The 21,645-nt window shown below is 41.6% G+C and overlaps 1 protein-coding gene across 1 annotated transcript in view; it reads right to left on the bottom strand.

The window, feature by feature from the left end:
- The window catches only part of LOC121586345 (CUB domain-containing protein 1), a 33,152-nt gene that overhangs the window by 5,079 nt on the left and 6,428 nt on the right, over positions 1-21,645 (bottom strand). The window contains exons 2-8 of the mRNA XM_041902963.2: positions 13,723-13,956; positions 13,103-13,459; positions 9,202-9,411; positions 7,911-8,267; positions 7,397-7,759; positions 6,909-7,106; positions 2,481-2,843 (exon numbers count right to left, since the gene is read on the bottom strand). Coding sequence (XP_041758897.2) covers positions 2,481-2,843; positions 6,909-7,106; positions 7,397-7,759; positions 7,911-8,267; positions 9,202-9,411; positions 13,103-13,459; positions 13,723-13,956 — 2,082 coding nt within the window. The remainder of the gene's footprint in view (positions 1-2,480; positions 2,844-6,908; positions 7,107-7,396; positions 7,760-7,910; positions 8,268-9,201; positions 9,412-13,102; positions 13,460-13,722; positions 13,957-21,645) is intronic.

The raw sequence follows: 21,645 nt of genomic DNA on the forward strand, positions 1-21,645 counted from the left end.
TTTGGCCCATTCCTCCATGCAGATCTCCTCTAGAGCATTGATGTTTTTGGGGCTGTCGCTGGGCAACACGGACTTTCAACTCCCTCCAAAGATTTTCTATGGGGTTGAGATCTGGAGACTGGCTAGGCCACTCCAGGACCTTGAAATGCTTCTTACGAAGCCACTCCTTCGTTGCCCGGGCGGTGTGTTTGGGATCATTGTCATGCTGAAAGACCCAGCCACGTTTCATCTTCAATGCCCTTGCTGATGGAAGGAGGTTTTCACTCAAAATCTCACGATACATGGCCCCATTCATTCTTTCCTTTACACGGATCAGTCGTCCTGGTCCCTTTGCAGAAAAACAGCCCCAAAGCATGATGTTTCCACCCCCATGCTTCACAGTAGGTATGGTGTTCTTTGGATGCAACTCAGCATTCTTTGTCCTCCAAACACGACGAGTTGAGTTTTTACCAAAAGTTATATTTTGGTTTCATCTGACCATATGACATTCTCCCAATCCTCTTCTGGATCATCCAAATGCACTCTAGCAAACTTCAGACGGGCCTGGACATGTACTGGCTTAAGCAGGGGAACACGTCTGGCACTGCAGGATTTGAGTCCCTGGCGGCGTAGTGTGTTATTGATGGTAGGCTTTGTTACTTTGGTCCCAGCTCTCTGCAGGTCATTCACTAGGTCCCCCCGTTTGGTTCTGGGATTTTTGCTCACCGTTCTTGTGATCATTTTGACCCCACGGGGTGAGATCTTGCGTGGAGCCCCAGATCGAGGGAGATTATCAGTGGTCTTGTATGTTTTCCATTTCCTAATAATTGCTCCCACAGTTGATTTCTTCAAACCAAGCTGCTTACCTATTGCAGATTCAGTCTTCCCAGCCTGGTGCAGGTCTACAATTTTGTTTCTGGTGTCCTTTGACAGCTCTTTGGTCTTGGCCATTGTGGAGTTTGGAGTGTGACTGTTTGAGGTTGTGGACAGGTGTCTTTTATACTGATAACAAGTTCAAACAGGTGCCATTAATACAGGTAACGAGTGGAGGACAGAGGAGCCTCTTAAAGAAGAAGTTACAGGTCTGTGAGAGCCAGAAATCTTGCTTGTTTGTAGGTGACCAAATACTTATTTTCCACCATAATTTGCAAATAAATTCATTAAAAATCCTACAATGTGATTTTCTGGATTTTTTTTTTCTCAATTTGTCTATCATAGTTGACGTGTACCTATGATGAAAATTAGAGGCCTCTCTCATCTTTTTAAGTGGGAGAACTTGCACAATTGGTGGCTGACTAAATACTTTTTTCCCCCACTTTAGGCCTATTGGCTAGGCTACATGAGGTGTGTGACTATGATTAGAAAAAGTCGCAAAAAAAGGCATTGTTTCTTGCCTTACACTGGGCATTACATTTACATATACATCATTTAGCAGACGCTCTTATCCAGAGCGACTTACAAATTGGTGCATTCAACTTATGATAGCCAGTGGGACAACCACTTTCTTTTTTTTTTTTTTTTTTTTTTTAATGGGGGGGTGAGGGGGGTAGAAGGATTACTTTATCATCATTCAGAAGTGATAATATATCATTCACAAGTGATAGACTAATATTGTCACCCATCAGACTATTCTTGATTTAATCTTGTCTTTACATATCATAAATAATGTGTGTGAAATTAGTTTTGATTTAGAATGGACCATTATCATGCACCTGTCTCGGAACAGGGGCAGGGGAAAAAAATACGTCATCTATGAACTTAAACAGGGAATGGAGGATGCTTTTCCCGTCGTTCATTTTCATGCCAGCCAGGTAGGCTATACTCGGGTTGTAAAGAATAGCAATGTGCTTAACATTAGGAATGTTGAGAAATAAATAGTAAGCCTATAGAAAGCTGATGGGATCCTCCTCTTTTTAATAGAGGCCATCATTCTTTTGAGCTCTCATGAAGTGTTTGATTAGATTTTCGATGACATTTGCTTTGATGTAAGAGTGATTATAGGGACAATAGAGTGCTGAGTACCAGGCAGTTAGCAAGTTTGGTAGGCTACTAATAACCATCAGCAGCATCAGCACTTGGAGAAGCCTAATTACAGTGACTAAATGGTCACATGGAATTTGACTGCCTTCATGACTCGTGACCGCCGGTGTGGCGTTAATACGGTCAACGTAACAGCTCTAGGCGTACCCCAACAACAGAATGGTGTGGGCGTATACCGGTCATTAAAAATATTAATTATAAATAGACTGCTGATTGGCCAGCTCATCCTCCTCAGGAGTATGATATCATACTCTGAGGAAATAGCAAATACTTTTTAAACGGTCTGTTTGAGATATAAGTTTGATACAAGTTTTTAAAGTCAATTTATGCTTTGGCCACCAATGGGGATATAGGATGAGTCCATTTGGGTATAAGTTAACAGAATATGAGATTTTCACTGGACAGTTACTTTAAAAGATTTAAAACATGAAAAACAAAAGATTGCAAAGATGGTTAGTTACCTGAAATTTCGTTACTGAAGGACACATTGAGGAAAGGCCCTTGAATCAGGCTAAGGTCCTTGGCTGTGGCAGTGACAGAGACGTTGGAGTGCACTTGGACTTTGTGAATGACGCCGTCGGAGCAGAAGTAGCCAATGGAGGACCCATCACCCTCGGCTATGTGAAGGGAGACACTGCCATTGCACTCCTGTCCTGGCAGGGACTGCCTGAGGTTTCCTGTGGGGGACAGTAGATCCACGGTGCCATATACTGGGATGTTGAGGTGCCAAGTGAAGCTTTCTAGTAGCGTAGGGAGGCACGTCGGCATTTTGGGGACCGTGAGAAGAGTCCCACTCACCGAGCACGACTCCAAACTCTGGCATCCTGGAATAGATCCACAAAGGCTTGAGATGTTATAATAGTTTACAGACAGGGCCTTCAGAGTATTCACACCCCTTGACTTTTTCCACATTTTGTTGTGTTACAAAGTGGGAATAAAATGGATGTCATTTTTTGTCAATGATCTACACAAAATAGTCCAATGTCAAAGTGGAAGAAAAATTATAAAATGTGTCAAAAAAATCTAGAAAAATAAAACACATATCTTGATTAGATAAGTATTCAACCCCCTGAGTCAATACATGTTAGAATCATCTTTGGCAGCGATTATAGCTGTGACTCTTTCTGGGTAAGTCTCTAAGAGCTTTCCACACCTGGATTGTGCAACAATTGCCCATTATCCTTTAAAGAAATTCTAAAAGCTCTGTCAAATTCGTTGTTGATCATTGCTAGACAACCATTTTTCAGGTCTTGCCATAGATTTTCAAGCAGATTTAAGTCAAAACTAACTCGACATTCACAGTCTTCTTGATAAGCAACTCCAATGTAGATTTGGCTTTGTGCTAAAGGGTGAATTTATCTCCCAGTGTCTGGTGGAAAGCAGACTGAACCAGGTTTTCCTCTAGAATTTTGCCTGTGCTTAGCTCCATTCCATTTCTTTTTTTATCCTGAAAAACTGTCCTTAACGATTAGAAGCATACCCATAACACGATACAGCCACCACTGTGTTTGAAAATATGGAGAGTGGTACTCAATAATGTGTTGTATTTGCCCCAAACATAACACTGTATTCAGGCCAAATCTTTTACAGTTTTACTTTAGTGCCTTGTTGCAAACATGATGCATGTTTTGGAATATTTTATTCTGTACAGGCTTCCTTCTTTTCACTCTGTCAATTAGGTTAGTATTGTGTAGTAACTAGAATGTTGTTGATCCATCCTCAGTTTTCGCCTATCACAGCCATTAAACTCTAACGGTTTTAAAGTCACCATTGGCCTCATGGTGAAATCCCTAAGCGGTTTCCTTCCTCTCCGGCAAATGAGTTAGGAAGGACACCTGCATCTTTGTAGTGACTGGGTGTATTGATACACCATCCAAAGTGTAATGAACAGTGGTGGAAAAAGTACCCAATTGTCATACTTGAGTAAAAGTAAAGATACACTACCAGTCAAAAGTTTGGACACACCTACTCATTGAAGGGTTTTTCTTTATTTTTACATTGTAGAACAATAGTGAAGACATCAAAATGATGAAATAACACATATGGAATCATGTAGTAACCAAAACTGTTAAACAACCAAAATATATTTGATATTTGAGATTCTTCAAATAGCCACTCTTTGCACACTCTTGGCATTCTCCCAACCAGCTTCATGGAGGTAGTCACCTGGAATGCATTTCAATTAACAGGTGTGCCTTGTTAAAAGTTAATTTGTGGAATTTCTTTCCATCTTAATGCATTTGAGCCAATCAGTTGTGTTGTGACAAGGTAGGGTTGGTATACAGAAGATAGCCTTATTTGGTAAAAGACCAAGTCCATATTATGGCAAGAACAGCTCAAATAACAAAGAGAAACGACAGTCCATCATTACTTTAAGACATGAAGGTCAGTCAATATGGAAAATGTCAAGAACTTTGAAAGTGTCTTCAAGTGCAGTGGCAGAAACCAACAAACGCTATGATGAAACTGGCTCTCATGAGGACCGCCACAGGAATGGAAGACCCAAAGTTAACTCTGCTGCAGAGGATAAGTTCATTAGAGTTACCAGCCTCAGAAATTGCAGCCCAAATAAATGCTTCACAGAGTTCAAGTAACAGACACATCTCAACATCAACTGTTCAGAGGGGACTGTGTGAATCAGGCCCTTATGGTCGAATTGCTGCAAAGAAACCACTACTAAAAAGGACACCAATAAGAAGAAGACACCTGCTTGGGCCAAGAAACACGAGCAATGGACATTAGGCCGGTGGAAATGTGTCCTTTCGTCTCGAGTCCAAATTGGAGATTTTTGGTTCCATCCGCCGTGTCTTTGTGAGACGTGGATGTGGGTGAACGGATGATCTCTGCATGTGTAGTTTCCACTGTAAAGCATGGAGGAGGAGGTGTTATGGTGTGGGGGTGCTTTGCTGGTGACACGGTCTGTGATTTATTTAGAATTCAAGGCACACTTAACTAGCATGGCTACCACAGCATTCTGCAGCGATACGCCATCCCATCTGGTTTGGGTTAAGTGAGACTATCATTTGTTTTTCAGCAGGACAATTACCCAACACACCTCCAGGCTGTGTAAGGGCTATTTTACCAAGAAGGAGAGTGATGGAGTGCTGCAGAATTGAGATGGTTTGGGATGAGTCGGACCGCAGAGTGAAGGAAAAGCAGCCAACAAGTGCTCAGCATATGTGGGAACTTCTTCAAGACTGATGGAAAAGTATTCCAGGTGAAGCTGGTTGAGAGAATGCAAAGAGTGTGCAAAGCTGTCATCAAGGCAAAGGGTGGCTATTTGAAGAATCTCAAATATAAAATATATTTCGATTTGTTTAACACTTTTTTGGTTACTACAAGATTCCATATGTGTTATTTCATAGTTTTGATGTCTTCACTATTATTCTACAATGTAGAAAATAGTAAAAATAAAGAAAAACCCTTGAATGAGTAGGTGTCCAAACTTTTGACTGGTACTGTACCTTAATAGAAAATAACTCAAGTAAAAGTGAAAGTCACCCAGAAAATCCTACTTCAGTAAAAGTCTAAAAGTATTTGGTTTTAAATATACTTAAGTATCAAAAGTAAAAGTATTCATAATTTCAAATTCCTTATATTAATCAAACCAGACAGCACCATTTTCTAATATTTTTAATTTAAGGCTGGCCAGGGGCACACTCCAACATTCAGACATCATTTACAAATGAAGCATGTGTTTAGTGAGTCCGCCAGATCTGAGGCAGTAGCGATGACCAACTGGGCCCCGTGTAGCTCAATTTTCAATCAATTTTATTTTATATAGCCCTTCTTACATCAGCTAATATCTCGAAGTGCTGTACAGAAACCCAGCCTAAAACCCCAAACAGCTAGTAATGCAGGTGTAGAAGCACGGTGGCTAGGAAAAACTCCCTAGAAAGGCGAAAGTTGGTAAAGCATGGCGCTTGCAACGCCAGGGTTGTGGGTTCGATAAATAAAATGTATGCACTCACTAACTGTAAGTCGCTCTGGATAAGAGTGTCTGCTAAATGACTAAAATGTAAATGTAAATGTAATGTTCTCTTGATAAGTGTGTGAATTAGACCATTTTCCTGTCCTGCTAAGCACTCAAAATGTACTTTTGGGTGTCAGGAAAAATGTATGGAGTAAAAAGTACATCCTTTTCTTTACGAATGTAGTGAATTAAAAGTTGTCAAAAATATAAATAGTAATTACAGATACCTAAAAAAAAACTACTTAAGTAGTCTACCAAAAGATGCCCTTCTTTTCATGGGAAAACCTTCTTTGTGGTTGAATCTGTGTTTGAAATTCACTGCTCAATTGAGGGACCTTGCAGATAATTGTATATGTGGGGTACAAAGATGAGGTAATCATTTAAAAATCATGTTAAACACCATTATTGCACACAGTGTGAGTTCATGCACCTAATTATGTGACCTGTTAAGCAAATCTTTACTCCTGAACGTATTTAGGCTTGCCATAACAAAGGGGTTGAATACTTATCATCTCATGACATTTCAGCTATTCATTTTTTATTCATTTGTAAAGATTCACAAACAAATAAAAATTTTTTTGGGACATTATGGGGTATTGTATGTAGGCCAGTGACACAAAATCTCAATTTAATCCATTTTAAATTCAGGGTGTAACAACAAAATGTGAAAAAAGTCTAGGGATGTGAATACTTTCTGAAGGCACTGTACATTAATATTATTGGTGCATCACATCCTTAGATTTGGATAATACACAAACACAAAGACCATTTGTTCTAGCTTTGTCACAAAGATACTCTAACAACAAGCTTAAGTGAGAATGGCATAAATACTGTCCATAGTACTATAGTTCCTATGTCAAGTTAAGTTATTTTGGAGGCAATACATGCAATGCTACTGTATGTATTGTTACAGTACCTATGGTTTTGCTGGCTGTCAGATGTAGGTCTTCACTTGGACAGTCCAGGAAAGAAAGGCTGGCTTTGGTCCCTGAGGGAACTGTGATTTCCTCCTGGACCACAGAGTCCTTCCTCATCTCACAGTTGGAGTCAGAGCCCCTCTTCTCAATGTGGAGGAATGGCCCTTCCTCCTCTGACAGATTTATAGTGCAGAGAACTGACCAGGAATACAAGACAGACAGGCACAATCATCCTCTGAGAAATAGGTTACTGATCACCACTCAATTAATTTGATTGAATGAATGATCAGGCTAATTTTATGCCACAATAAGTTTATTCAAAAGTTTATAATGGAAATATTAGTGGTATATTGGTTTGGGAAAAGTCTAGGTTTGGTTTAACAGATTGCATGCAAATAATAAATAAGCATCTTTGGATCTTATTTGTGATTGATTACAACACAAATCATGTCATATAACAATTTATGATCGCCAATAGTCTTTGTACCTGGATGGCCGCTCCTCATTACAGAGAGCCTGAAGTGGAGCGACAAGCCCTGTTTGGTCCTGTCTGTCTCACAGTTCAACATGGTCATGGTGAAGCTGCCCTGCCTGTGTGTTGGCTGGGGATCCACCAGGGTCTTCTGGATGCCCACCTCCCCTCCCTCCTTGTCGTACATCACCATTACTTTCTTCTTCCGGCAGAGAGGCTCCGTGTGATTTAGGAAGTTAACTGTGTAGTTATGCATGCCGGGCACCATGAAGTCCCACCTCATCAGGTCATCGTCAGGAAAACCTCTAGGGTAGTTGGCTGAGAGAAAGTTTGTATCTGACACCCCTCGAGGTAGACTGACTTTTACCACAGCCAACACTGGAAGGAAGAGGGTTAAATTAGGTATAATGACATGAGTAATTCTGTCAAGGGAGGTCTACCGAATAAATATAGGCTAATAGAGATTACCTCAGTGACCTCAAAAGGCATTCATTTTCTATGGCTCCTCCAACAGCTGCCAGACACTCACTTTTAATCTCCGGCCCAACAGTGACCTTGAAGTCCAGCGGCTCCAGCTTCCTGTTCCCAGGGACCTGCAGGGACACTCGGCCCTTGTACAGCACCTGGACCGTGGTGATGGTGCCATCTGGGCAGAACATGCCGATGGTGGCGGGCCCGGTGCGCTGGTACGTGATGATGGTGTAGGTATGCTCGTCAGGACAGGTTTCAGAGGGTGGGATCTGTCTCATTCCCGGCGATGGGAAGTCCAGCTGGAAGGACAGGCCGGGTGGAACCTTCAGGTCCCAGGTGAAGGTTCTGTTGAAGTCTGGGAAGAGGGAGGACTCCGCCTGGACGATGTTCCCGCTGCAGGCGATCTCTGTGCAATCTGGAGGAGGAAAAACATCCAATTGGCGACAGATCATGCGAATATTCTAAAATCTGCATAAAGAAAATATGCGCATTTTCCACCCATGGTGTGTTTCCACCAAACTAACTTGTTTCAGTGCGTGATGATGTGGTGCACACAAAATGTACTTTTTCACTTACGTTTTAATGTACCGAATAAAAATCTAAAAGTTCAATGTGTTTCCATCGCATTTTCAACTCTGCCAATAGGTTGGTCACAAAAACTGTTGCGTTAAATAGCAAATGTGCCTACTCTGGTCTTGGCACGTGCGCTCTAGCCAACCGCTCAGATCCAGTGCAGGTAGGCTGTGCGGGTAGACTAGTCTACATGATTAGATTATTATGGATAAGAGAGAGAATGTTATTATCTGTCAAACGGCAGTCAAGCATCGATCATCATGTCACCAGAATAAGACCCTCAATATTTATTGAAAAGGAGCATCAAACTCATCACCGTGTAACACCCTGTGAAGTTCATCATAATTTATTTAATCTGTAGCCTAATAAACTGAATGGTTTCCCCAGTCGTAGTGTGAAGACCACACATCATATTATAGCCTGACTCCAAGTTTACTTCGATATGATGATTATTATATAAATATTTGCGCATAATTAATTTTAAACACAAAAAGTTCCCACCATGTCTAACGAACAAATGATCTATCGCCATTTATTAAATTGTAACGAAACCTCCTGTTGTTTCCATCGTGATTTAGTTTTAATGGGGTATGACTCTACTTGCATAAAATATTTGGATGGAATCGTGGTTAGTGAAGCTAACTGATGAGCAGGGTTTACACTTTTGAGACTCTTATTGGGTCCATTGTGCCAGGCAAGCTCAATCAAGTGCTACAAGAAAACAGGTCTGGTCAGGGCCCTGTTGAGGCGAGGAAAATGGGTCGGAGGCATCTTACCAATTTCCCTGTTGATCTGCACACTGAAGACATATTGTGGCCGTGGGCAGGTGAACTTCACAGAGGTGTTGCGGGCGTCTCTCAGGACGAGTTCTTTGGAGGTGCAGGTAGGCCCCTCCCCAACACACACACTGCACTCTTTGGCTTTGGTGTCTCTGCTGATGGTGACGATAGTGTCTGGCTCTGGGGTCACTGACATCATCCGGCTCTCTGAGGAAGATTTGAAACGTAAGCACTCAAACTACACTGAACAAAAATATAAATGCAACATGTAAAGTGTTGGTCCCATGTTTCATGAGCTGAAATAAAAGATCACAGAAATGCTCCATTCGTACAAAAGGTTATTTCTCTCAAATGTTGTGCACAAATTTGTTTACATCCCTGTTAGTGAGCATTTCTTCTTTGCCAAGATAATCCATCCACCTGACAGGTGTGGCATATCAAGAAGCTGATTAAACAGCATGATCATTACACAGGTGCACCTTGTGCCGGGGGCAATAAAAGGCCACTCCAACATGTGCAGTTTTGTCACACAATACAATGCCACAGATATCTCAAGTTGAGGGAGCGTGCAATTGGCATGCTGACTGCAAGAATGTCCACCAGAGCTGTTGCCAGAGAATTGAATGTTCATTTCTCTACCATAAGCCGCCTCCAACATCGTTTTTGAGAATTTGGCAGTACGTCCAACCGGCCTCACAACCGCAGACCCATTGTGAGGCCCATATTTTTTTTTCAAGGTACACTACATATACAAAAGTATGTGGACCCCCCCTTCAAATGAATGGATTCAGCTATTTCAGCCACACCCGTTGCTGACAGGTGTATAAAATCGAGCACACAGCAATACAATCTCCATAGACAAACAATGGCAGTAGAATGGCCTGTATTGAAGAGCTCAGGGACTTTCAACGTGGCACCGTCATAGGATGCCACCTTTCCAACAAGTCTGTTCGTCAAAATTCTGCCCTGCTAGAGCTGCCCCGGTCAACTGTAAGTGCTGTTATTGTGAAGTGGAAACGTCTAGAAGCAACAACGGCTCAGCCACGAAGTGGTAGGCCACACAAGCTCACAGAACGGGACCGGCGAGTGCTGAAGTGCGTAGCGCGTAAAAAATTATCTGCCCTCTTTTGCAACACTCACTACCGAGTTCCAAACTGCCTCTGGAACCAACGTCAGCATAAGAACCGTTTGTCGGGAGCTTCATGAAATGGTTTTCCATGGCCGAGAAGCCGCACACAACACTAAGATCACCATGCACAATGCCAAGCGTTGGCTGGAGTGGTGTAAAGCTCACCGCCATTGGACTCCGGAGCAGTGGAAACACATTCTCAAGAGTGATGAATCACACTTCACAATCTGGCAGTCTGACAGACTAATGCCAAGAGAACGCTACCTGCCCCAATGCATAGTAGCAACTGTAAACTTTGGTGGAGTAGGAATAATGGTCTGGGGCCGTTTTTCATGGTTCGGGATAGGCCCCTTAGTTCCAGTGAAGGGAAATCTTAATGCTACAGCATACAAATACATTATAGACGATTCTGTGCTTCCAACTTTGTGGCAAAAGATTGGGGAAGGCCCTTTCCTGTTTCAGCATGACAATGCCCTCGTGCACAAAGCAAGGTCCATACAGAAATCGTTTGTCAAGATCAGTGTGGAAGAACTTGACTGGCCTGCACTGAGCCCTCACCTCAACCCCATCGAACACCTTTGGGATGAATTGGAACGCCGACTGCGAGCCAGGCCTAATTGCCCAACATCAATGCCCGACCTCACTAATGCTCTTGTGGCTGAATGGAAGCAAGTCCCCGCAGTAATGTTCCAACATCTAGTGGAAAGCCTTCCCAGAAGAGTGGAGGCTGTTATAGCAGCAAAGGAGGGACCAACTCCATATTCATGCCCATGATTTTGGAATGAGATGTTCGACAAGCAGGTGTCCACATACTTTTGGTCATGTAGTGTACGCATACAGTGAGGGAAAAAAGTATTTGATCCCCTGCTGATTTTGTACGTTTGCCCACTGACAAAGAAATTATCAGTCTATAATTTGAATGGTAGGTTTATTTGAACAGTGAGAGACAGAATAACAACAACAAAATCCAGAAAAACGCATGTCAAAAATGTTATAAATTGATTTGCATTTTAATGAGGGAAATAAGTATTTGACCCCCTCTCAATCAGAAAGATTTCTGGCTCCCAGGTGTCTTTTATACAGGTAACGAGCTGAGATTAGGAGCACACTCTTTAAGGGAGTGCTCTTAATCTCAGCTTGTTACCTGTATAAAAGACACCTGTCCACAGAAGTAATCAATCAATCAGATTCCAAACTCTCCACCATGGCCAAGACCAAAGAGCTCTCCAAGGATGTCAGGTATAAGATGGTAGACATACACAAGGCTGGAATGGGCTACAAGTCCATCGCCAAGCAGCTTGGTGAGAAGGTGACAACAGTTGGTGCGATTATTCGCAAATGGAAGAAACACAAAAAGAACTGTCAATCTCCCTCGGCCTGGGGCTCCATGCAAGATCTCACCTCGTGGAGTTGCAATGATCATGAGAACGGTGAGGAATCAGCCCAGAACTACACGGGAGGATCTTGTCAATGATCTCAAGGCAGCTGGGACCATAGTCACCAAGAAAACAATTGGTAACACACTACGCCGCGAAGGACTGAAATCCTGCAGCGCCCGCAAGGTCCCCCTGCTCAAGAAAGCACATATACAGGCCCGTCTGAAGTTTGCCAATGAACATCTGAATGATTCAGAGGAGAACTGGGTGAAAGTGTTGTGGTCAGATGAGACCAAAATCAAGCTCTTTGGCATCAACTTAACTCGTCGTGTTTGGAGGAGGAGGAATGCTGCCTATGACCCCAAGAACACCATCCCCACCATCAAACATGGAGGTGGAAACATTATGCTTTGGGGGTGTTTTTCTGCTAAGGGGACAGGACAACTTCACCGCATCAAAGGGACGATGGACGGGGCCATGTACCGTCAAATCTTGGGTGAGAACCTCCTTCCCTCAGCCAGGGCATTGGAAATGGGTCGTAAATGGGGATTCCAGCATGACAATGACCCAAAACACACGGCCAAGGCAACAAAGGAGTGGCTCAAGAAGAAGCACATTAAGGTCCAGGAGTGGCCTAGCCAGTCTCCAGACCTTAATCCCATAGAAAATCTGTGGAGGGAGCTGAATTGCCAACAAGGGTTTTGCCACCAAGTACTATGTCATGTTTTGCAGAGGGGTCAAATACTTATTTCCCTCATTAAAATGCAAATCAATTTATAACATTTTTGACATGCGTTTTTCTGGATTTTTTTGTTGTTATTCGGTCTCTCACTGTTCAAATAAACCTACCATTAAAATTATAGATCATGTCTTTGTCAGTGGGCAAACGTACAAAATCAGCAGGGGATCAAATACTTATTTCCCTCACTGTATCTGTATTCCTAGTCATGTGAAATCCATAGATTAGGGCCTAATTAATTTATTTCAATTGACTGATTTCCTTATATGAACTGTAACTCAGTAACATCTTTGAAATTGTTGCATGTTGCATTTATATTTTTGTTCAGTATATTGAATGTTCTGTTTTCAACAAAATATAATTTATTGTACATAAACTACATTACCAAAAGTATGTGGATTGGTTGGAAAGGTAGCATCCTATGACGGTGCCACGTTGAAAGTCACTGAGCTCTTCAGTAAGGCCATTCTACTGCCAATGTTTGTCTATGGAGATTGCATGGCTATGTGCTCGATTTTATACACCTGTCAGCAACGGGTGTGGCTGAAATAGCCGAATCCACTAATTTGAAGGGGTGTCTACATACCTTTCTATATATAGTGTACATTGCTCACATTATTGTGAGGCATGAACAGAAGAGTTGACAGAGCTTACGTTTCTCCATTAGTTTGGCAGTGGCCGTGAATATAGAGGAATTCACCTCTCCGCCATTTTGAACTTGAAAAGACACTGTGGCGTTGCTCATTATATCTAGGTGAGCCACAAAGCCATTCCTGCAGTATGTCTGAGTTTTGACCTCTTCTTCAGTGCTGGTCCTGGTTACAGCATACTGGTAGCCATCTTGACACATCTCAGATTCAGTCATCTCCTTCAGCCTGTCACTAGGGAAGTCCAAACTCAAAATGGTCTTCTCTGGCACATTTATGTGCCAGACGAGGGTTCTAATGAACTCTGGGAAGAGGGAAGGCTGAGCTGCACCTGTGGCAGGGCTGCAGGAGTCCTCGGTGCATTCTGGGTAAAATAAAATCACATAACAAGTAAGAGGAGAAGAAATCCAAACAAAACCTGCTTTAACGGTTCACCCTTAGTGCCAGATTTGAAAGGTGGCCTTTGCGGTTTTTATGCAGTATCTTTGTTGACACAACTACCACCCCCAGCATACATGTCAAATTCTGAAGCAGCTGTCTGTGTTGTGCGTCTTTTTGACTGGTTTGATCGAATTGAGCTGGCAATCTAACAGGAAACCCAATACTACAATGTTTCTCTAGACTCACCGATTTTCCTGTGGATCTGGATGGTGAAGGCACTCTGTGGCGGTTCAGTACAGTTGAAGAGCAAGGTGATGTCCTCATCTGGGACCAGGGCCAGAGATGAGTGACAGGCTGTCTGGGTGTCATTCTCACCACCACGGACTGTGCACACAGAACACTGTTCCAACGGAAGGAACAGTGAGGACGACACAGTCACAGTGGCATCTTTGTCAGGGTGGACATTCATGCGCAGACATTCTGAGGGAACAGAACAAAGAAAAGGTTATTTTTCATATTTTGCAGTCCAAACAGAAAAGGCTAGTCCACTACTATGTCATTGTTTGAGGAGTAAAACTGTTGTTTCAATCAATGAACAGGCTAAGATTTTTGAGGTGAAGGTAACAACAAATACATGATGAGAGAAAAAGGTTATAAAACAGTGACATAGCAGTTAAGTTTCACTCAACTTTGGGAGTAGGCTAGAACCTATTTGCATGTCTGGACTCGAGGCTGCACTGGTTATTGCACAAATACACATCCTTCCAGAACACTAGGCTATATTTTCTTTCAGAGGAAAATATGAAGAGGTTCTCTGTGACATTCAAATTGACAGGAAGTAGGCTGTATCAAGTCCAGTGTCAGATGACTGGTCTGTGCCCAAACCTACCACGGTAGGAGCTCTTTTGTCTTTGAATAGCATATCGACATATAAAAAAGTCAACATTAATAACAAACAGCGGGTTCCAAGCACACCGGCCACTGTGTACTCGACTGTTAAGTAGCACCCACAATTAAGTCAGTACTCATAGACTGAAGTCTTATCAAAGCCCTTGTTACAGTTCTGTAGGTGATCTAACAAGGGTGTTTGAAGAAAAAGTAGTGTACTCTCATAATATTTGAGAAACTCTTCCTTTATTTGAAAACCTCAATATTTTGAAAGTGAAATAAATCAGTCTGGCCTCTTTCAAAGATTTGGAAAGTCTAGTGGTTACATGGTGTACATCTTATGGTGTTAAGATGGGAGTTTGGTATGGTTAACACAATTTCCATAGGCTGTTCTGTGAGAAAAATACTCTTGTAGTGCACCTACAAGAACATGCAGGAAATGTTCATCACCTAAACTTGCAGAGACTTGAAGCAAGCCCAGAACAATACGACAGCATTCACACTGAATTGTGAAAAGTGTTGCCGTATATGGGCGAATCCTCATGAAACTATGTATTTTCACGACATTTAAATCAAAAAAAAAAAAAAAAAAAGGGTCCTTTGGAGGAAGGATTGTTGACAAATATTTGACATTTGTATCTTAGAGCATACTTGAGAAAGAATTCAGTGAAGTTGGAATATTTTACATTTTGGCCTTACCCAGGCCTCCTTTAAAGACTCCATAATGTTTTATAGATGCTACAAAGCAAAAATTGGTGTCATTTGAAGCTTTACCGCTTGCTTTGTAATATGGGTAATATTTTGATTTCAATAAGTTTTTTTTACATTCATTTATGAATATAGGAAAATATAAACATGCATATTGAAAATGCAAAATTTTTGATTTGGCAATTTTTTTTATATACAGTAGCTGTCAAAAGTTTGGACATACCTACACATTCAAGGGTTTTTCTTTATTTTTGCTATTTTCTACATTGTAGATTAATAGTGAAGACATCAAAACTATGAAATAACACATATGGAATCATGTAGTAACCAATAAAGTGTTAAACAAATGAAAATATATTTAACATTTTAGATTCTTCAAAGTAGCCGCCCTTTGCCTTGATGACAGCTTTGCACACTCTTGGCATTCTCTCAACCAGCTTCATGAGGAATGCTTTTCCTACAGTCTTGATGGAGTTCCCACATATGCTGAGCACTTGTTGGCTGCTTTTCCTTCACTCTGTGGTCCAACTCATCCCAAACCATCTCAATTAGGTTGAGGTCGGGTGATTGTGAAGGCCAGGTCATCTGATGCAGCACTCCATCACTCTCCTTCTTGGTCAAATAGCCCTTACACAGCCTGGAGGTGAGTTTTGGGTCATTGTCCTGTTGAAAAACAAATGATAGTCCTACTAAGCGCAAACCAGATGGGATGGCATATCGCTGCAGAATGCTGTGGTAGCCATGCTGGGTAAGTGTGCCTTGAATTCTAAATAAATCACAGACAGTGTCACCAGCAAAGCACCCCCACACCATCACACCTCCTCCTCCATGCTTCACGGTGGGAACCACACATGCGGAGATCATCCGTTCACCTACTCTGCGTCTCACAAAGACTCAGCGGTTGGAACCAAAAATCTAAATTTGGACTCATCAGACCAAAGGACAGATTTCCACCGGTCTAATGTCCATTGCTCGTGTTTCTTGGCCCAAGCAAGTCTCTTCTTCTTATTGGTGACCTTTAGTAGTGGTTTCCATGCAGCAATTCGACCATGAAGGCCTGATTCACGCAGTCTCCTCTGAAATCTTGAACTCTGTGAAGCCTTTATTTGGGCTGTAATCGGATGTGCAGTTAACTCTAATGAACATATCCTCTGCAGCAGAGGTAACTCTGGGTCTTCCTTTCCTGTGGCAGTCCTCATGAGAGCCAGTTTCATCATTGCGCTTGATGGTTTTTGCGACTGCACTTGAAGAAACTTTCAAAGTTCTTGAAATGTTCCGTATTGACTGACCTTCATGTCTTAAAGTAATGATGGACTGTCATTTCTCTTTGCTTATTTGAGCTGTTCTTGCCATAATATGGACTTGGTCTTTTAACAAATAGGGCTATCTTCTGTATACCAACCCTACCTTGTCACAACACAACTGATTGGCTCAAACACATTAAGAAGGAAAGAAATTCAAGGCACACCTGTTAATTGAAATGCATTCCAGGTGACTACCTCATGAAGCTGGTTGAGAGAATGCCAAGAGTATGCAAAGCTGTCATCAAGGCAAAGGGTGGCTACTTTGAAGAATCTGAAATATAAAATATATTTTGATTTGTTTAACACTTTTTTGGTTACTACATGATTCCATGTGTTATTTCATAGTTTTGATGTCTTCACTATTATTCTACAATGTAGAAAAATAGTAAAAAAATAAAGAAAAACCCTTGAATGAGTAGGTGTGTCCAAACTTTTGACTGGTACTGTATATTGTTGAACATAATAAAAAGCGAAACCAGTTCAGAAAGAAAACCTGAGTGTGCATCCGGCATCAGGTGATGGCATCAGCCGATATTGCACCAATTAGATTCATCACTCTACCTTTACATGGTGTTCTATTTAAATTGACAATTTCCGCACACACATCCAACTTGCGTTACGTGCTATGCTTGTCTGATTTTGCTAGCCCACCATCACCCCAGCCTCCATCGATTTGGCTCTGCTTCCGTTTCAATCAGGGGGATTGATATAGCATATCGAGCACACTGTAGTTATTTTATTATCTTAACGAAAGAGGCTTGCTCTGACAGTGAGATGCCCCGGAAGAGCAGAGCTTAATCCCAAGACCTAATGTAATGGTTAAACAAATGTAAGTAGTGTTTTCTGTCTGAAATACAGTGGGGGAAAAAAGTATTTAGTCAGCCACCAATTGTGCAAGTTCTCCCACTTAAAAAGATGAGAGAGGCCTGTAATTTTCATCATAGGTACACGTCAACTATGACAGACAAAATGAGATTTTTTTTCTCCAGAAAATCACATTGTAGGATTTTTAATGAATTTATTTGCAAATTATGGTGGAAAATAAGTATTTGGTCAATAACAAAAGTTTCTCAATACTTTGTTATATACCCTTTGTTGGCAATGACACAGGTCAAACGTTTTCTGTAATTCTTCACAATGTTTTCACACACTGTTGCTGGTATTTTGGCCCATTCCTCCATGCAGATCTCCTCTAGAGCAGTGATGTTTTGGGGCTGTCGCTGGGCAACACGGACTTTCAACTCCCTCCAAAGATTTTCTATGGGGTTGAGATCTGGAGACTGGCTAGGCCACTCCAGGACCTTGAAATGCTTCTTACGAAGCCACTCCTTTGTTGCCCGGGCGGTGTGTTTGGGATCATTGTCATGCTGAAAGACCCAGCCACATTTCATCTTCAATGCCCTTGCTGATGGAAGGAGGTTTTCACTCAAAATCTCACGATACATGGCCCCATTCATTCTTTCCTTTTCACAGATCAGTCGTCCTGGTCCCTTTGCAGAAAAACAGCCCCAAAGCATGATGTTTCCACCCCCATGCTTCACAGTAGGTATGATGTTCTTTGGATGCAACTCAGCATTCTTTGTCCTCCAAACACAACGAGTTGAGTTTTTACCAAAAAAGTTCTATTTTGGTTTCATCTGACCATATGACATTCTCCCAATCCTCTTCTGGATCATCCAAATGCACTCTAGCAAACTTCAGATGGGCCTGGACATGTACTGGCTTAAGCAGGGGGACACGTCTGGCACTGCAGGATTTGAGTCCCTGGCGGCGTAGTGTGTTACTGATGGTAGGCTTTGTTACTTTGGTCCCAGCTCTCTGCAGGTCATTCACTAGGTCCCCCCGTGTGGTTCTGGGATTTTTGCTCACCGTTCTTGTGATCATTTTGACCCCACGGGGTGAGATCTTGCGTGGAGCCCCAGATCGAGGGAGATTATCAGTGGTCTTGTATGTCTTCCATTTCCTAATAATTGCTCCCACAGTTGATTTCTTCAAACCAAGCTGCTTACCTATTGCAGATTCAGTCTTCCCAGCCTGGTGCAGGTCTACAATTTTGTTTCTGGTGTCCTTTGACAGCTCTTTGGTCTTGGCCATAGTGGAGTTTGGAGTGTGACTGTTTGAGGTTGTGGACAGGTGTCTTTTATACTGATAACAAGTTCAAACAGGTGCCATTAATACAGGTAACGAGTGGAGGACAGAGGAGCCTCTTAAAGAAGAAGTTACAGGTCTGTGAGAGCCAGAAATCTTGCTTGTTTGTAGGTGACCAAATACTTATTTTCCACCATAATTTGCAAATAAATTCATTAAAAATCCTACAATGTGATTTTCTGGATATTTTTTTCTCATTTTGTCTGTCATAGTTGACGTGTACCTATGATGAAAATTACAGGCCTCTCTCATCTTTTTAAGTGGGAGAACTTGCACAATTGGTGGCTGACTAAATACTTTTTCCCCCCACTGTATACTCATATCAAAGTTCCAAAGTGGGATCTCTGCTACTTTGAGTTATAATCCAATTTAAGCATTCCCAACAGAGTAGCCTCTACCAGGCTTTCACCTTAACTTTCGTATGAAAGCCTGTGGAAGACCTTGTCAGAAATAGGCTTAAAGAAGGTGGAATGTATACAGAGATTGAAGAGACATCCGGCTCCCTATTATTTTCTGATAGGGGCGGGGCTGCTCGTTTGCTTATTGCCCCCACCCCGTGGAGGAGGTGTCCCAGAGCGAGACATCTCACTAGCTCAAGGCATGCGGGGAGGGGACAATGGGCACGTTCCTCTGCTCACGTTGCTGATGCCTGCCAGATCTTACAACGCCTGGATAGGTATTTTACGTACAGTATCAGCTAACCACATCATATGTTATAGCAATCTGTCAGTCGATGACACAACGTCTGAGCAGGGACCGCGACCAATAAGTAGGATAGAGCCAGCTGTTCCCTCTCTCACGTGAGCATGCCAGATATTGATCACGTTCCCCTGCTCAGACGTTGCATGCATGAAGACGTTGCATGACACAGTTGATGACGTGGCACACATCCATTGGTTGATGCACGCAATGTCGGAGCAGGGCAACGCGACCAATGTTAAGCGGCTTCAGTCATTCATCTTAAATTTATCCACAATCTTTGGTGTATCTAAGACCTTTGCCCCTCCCAATCATTGGAATAGGCACGTTCAAACAGAGGCGAAGAATTGAAACTGAAAGCAAATCATTTTCACAGATTCCGACATGGAGTAGTGTCATTTCAACCAAATTATATACAAAATAAAAGTAAACAATTTCAGAAATATCAATTTTCTAAAATATAGTATGCTAGCAATTCTACTACCATAAATTAGCATACTCTAGATAATTTTGGCTTCTGAAGAGGGATGGAAGGGGTGGTTGTTTAAAAAATGTTTTTATTTCTATTCAGCCGCTGGCAATCAGCGCTCCATTCATACCTACCTTTCCAATATGAATATGCATTTTGAACCCACAACCCAACCCCACCTGGGTCGTTCAGTACAGCACCGTTTCCGTTTAATTGAACGTTCCACCAACAAAATAAATTCGTACTGAATGCAGGCCTGGAAGCCGAGGCTATCAACAGAGTGAATGTGAAAATGGATTCAAAATGGTCACCCTCTGCTAGTGATTTGCAGGACGTGCAATGGTACAACTAAACAGAGGGCCGTGATCGCTTATATTGCCTATTAAGCCAATTTCTCTGTATAAAATGGGCCATGACATTAAAACTATCAGAGATCCCACTCTGGAACTTTGATATGCCCGAGTATATTATGTTCAACAATATATTTAAAAAGTAGCCAAATCAAAAATTGTATATTTTTCAATATTCATGTTTATATTTTCCAATATTCATAAATGAATGTAAGAAAATTGTATTGAAATAAGAATACTAGCCATATTACAGAGCAAGCGGTAAAGCTTCATATGACACCATTTTCTGCTTTGTAGCACATGGCTATTTCAATTTAGAAGGACCCATGAGCACCAAAATGTGAAGTTCATAGTAGCACATCAAATTTGGTGTCAAATGAAAGCGAAGTCTCTATACTTTTGAGAAAATAAGGCATAAATACATTTGAACAATTGTTTATTCTAAAATTAGGAATAAGAAAAGGCTTTGATTTCTAGTCAAAAAGATCAAAAAGGTATTAGAAATACATCAAAAATACATTTTAAAAACGATAATGTTGAAGTTAATACCCTTGCCAACTAATAACACTTATATTTAGTTTTGGCAAAATAAATGTGTCTTCTGTAAATTTAAGAAATATTACCTTGTAATTCTGTTACCAAAAACCCACATATCTTGAAGATGTTTTACATTTACATTTACATTTGAGTCATTTAGCAGACGCTCTTATCCAGAGCGACTTACATTTAGTGAGTGCATACATTTTTCATACTGCCACCTGAAGCAATTCAGTTGTTGAGAAGGTTTCCCACCACTCAACAACTGTTTTTTGTACCCAAAAGATCAGATCAGGTTTGGTGAATATGGATCGACTCGAGTCCCGAAACACTATAAAAACCTATGTGGCCCAACTGGACCGGAGCTCCTCGTTCCTGGCCCTAGTGGCTGTATCAGTATCATACAGTATTAGCATCACTGTGCCATTCCCCGTAAGAACACATTGCATGCAAAAAGGAAAATATCTCCTGTAGGCAGGAAATCTCTACCCACAAATTACAAAAAAGCATTAACAGATTACAAGTGAATTAAATGGGCAACCAGGATATTTTTTTTACTAGGTACAGTAGTAAAGTTCATATGCAAAGTACTGCATGATATTATTGAATCATATCTAGGAGTCTAATGTAGGAGGATGGGCATTATTACACACAGTGGCCGGGACATTTGGAATTTCCCCTAATCAAATGTTGGACGTGCCTCCCAGTTGTTACTCCTTGTCCTATGGTATAGAATGGAATCATAGACTTTGACAGAAATCAAATCATTGCATTTGTCCCATTATGGCATCTGTGAGAGTATGGGCAGCATCATTGAGGCCATTTCCATTTTGAAGTAGTCAATTTTCTTCTTCTACTACTACTTCTATGAGTTGGCAAACAAACTGAAAAGGTGCATAGTGCCACCTGGAGTGTGTTTTTTGAACAGGTATAAAGACTAGGTTGGCGATTTACTGCCACCTGCAGTTATGGAATGTTTGCTCACAAGTATAATTAATTGGCTGATCCCTCCTTATGACCCAGATGGAATCATGTGATCCTTCCATAACCCATAGTAAGTCCTAAC

The sequence above is a fragment of the Coregonus clupeaformis genome, chromosome 17 (genome assembly GCF_020615455.1).
Source record: "Coregonus clupeaformis isolate EN_2021a chromosome 17, ASM2061545v1, whole genome shotgun sequence".
Taxonomy (NCBI): Eukaryota; Metazoa; Chordata; class Actinopteri; order Salmoniformes; family Salmonidae; genus Coregonus; species Coregonus clupeaformis.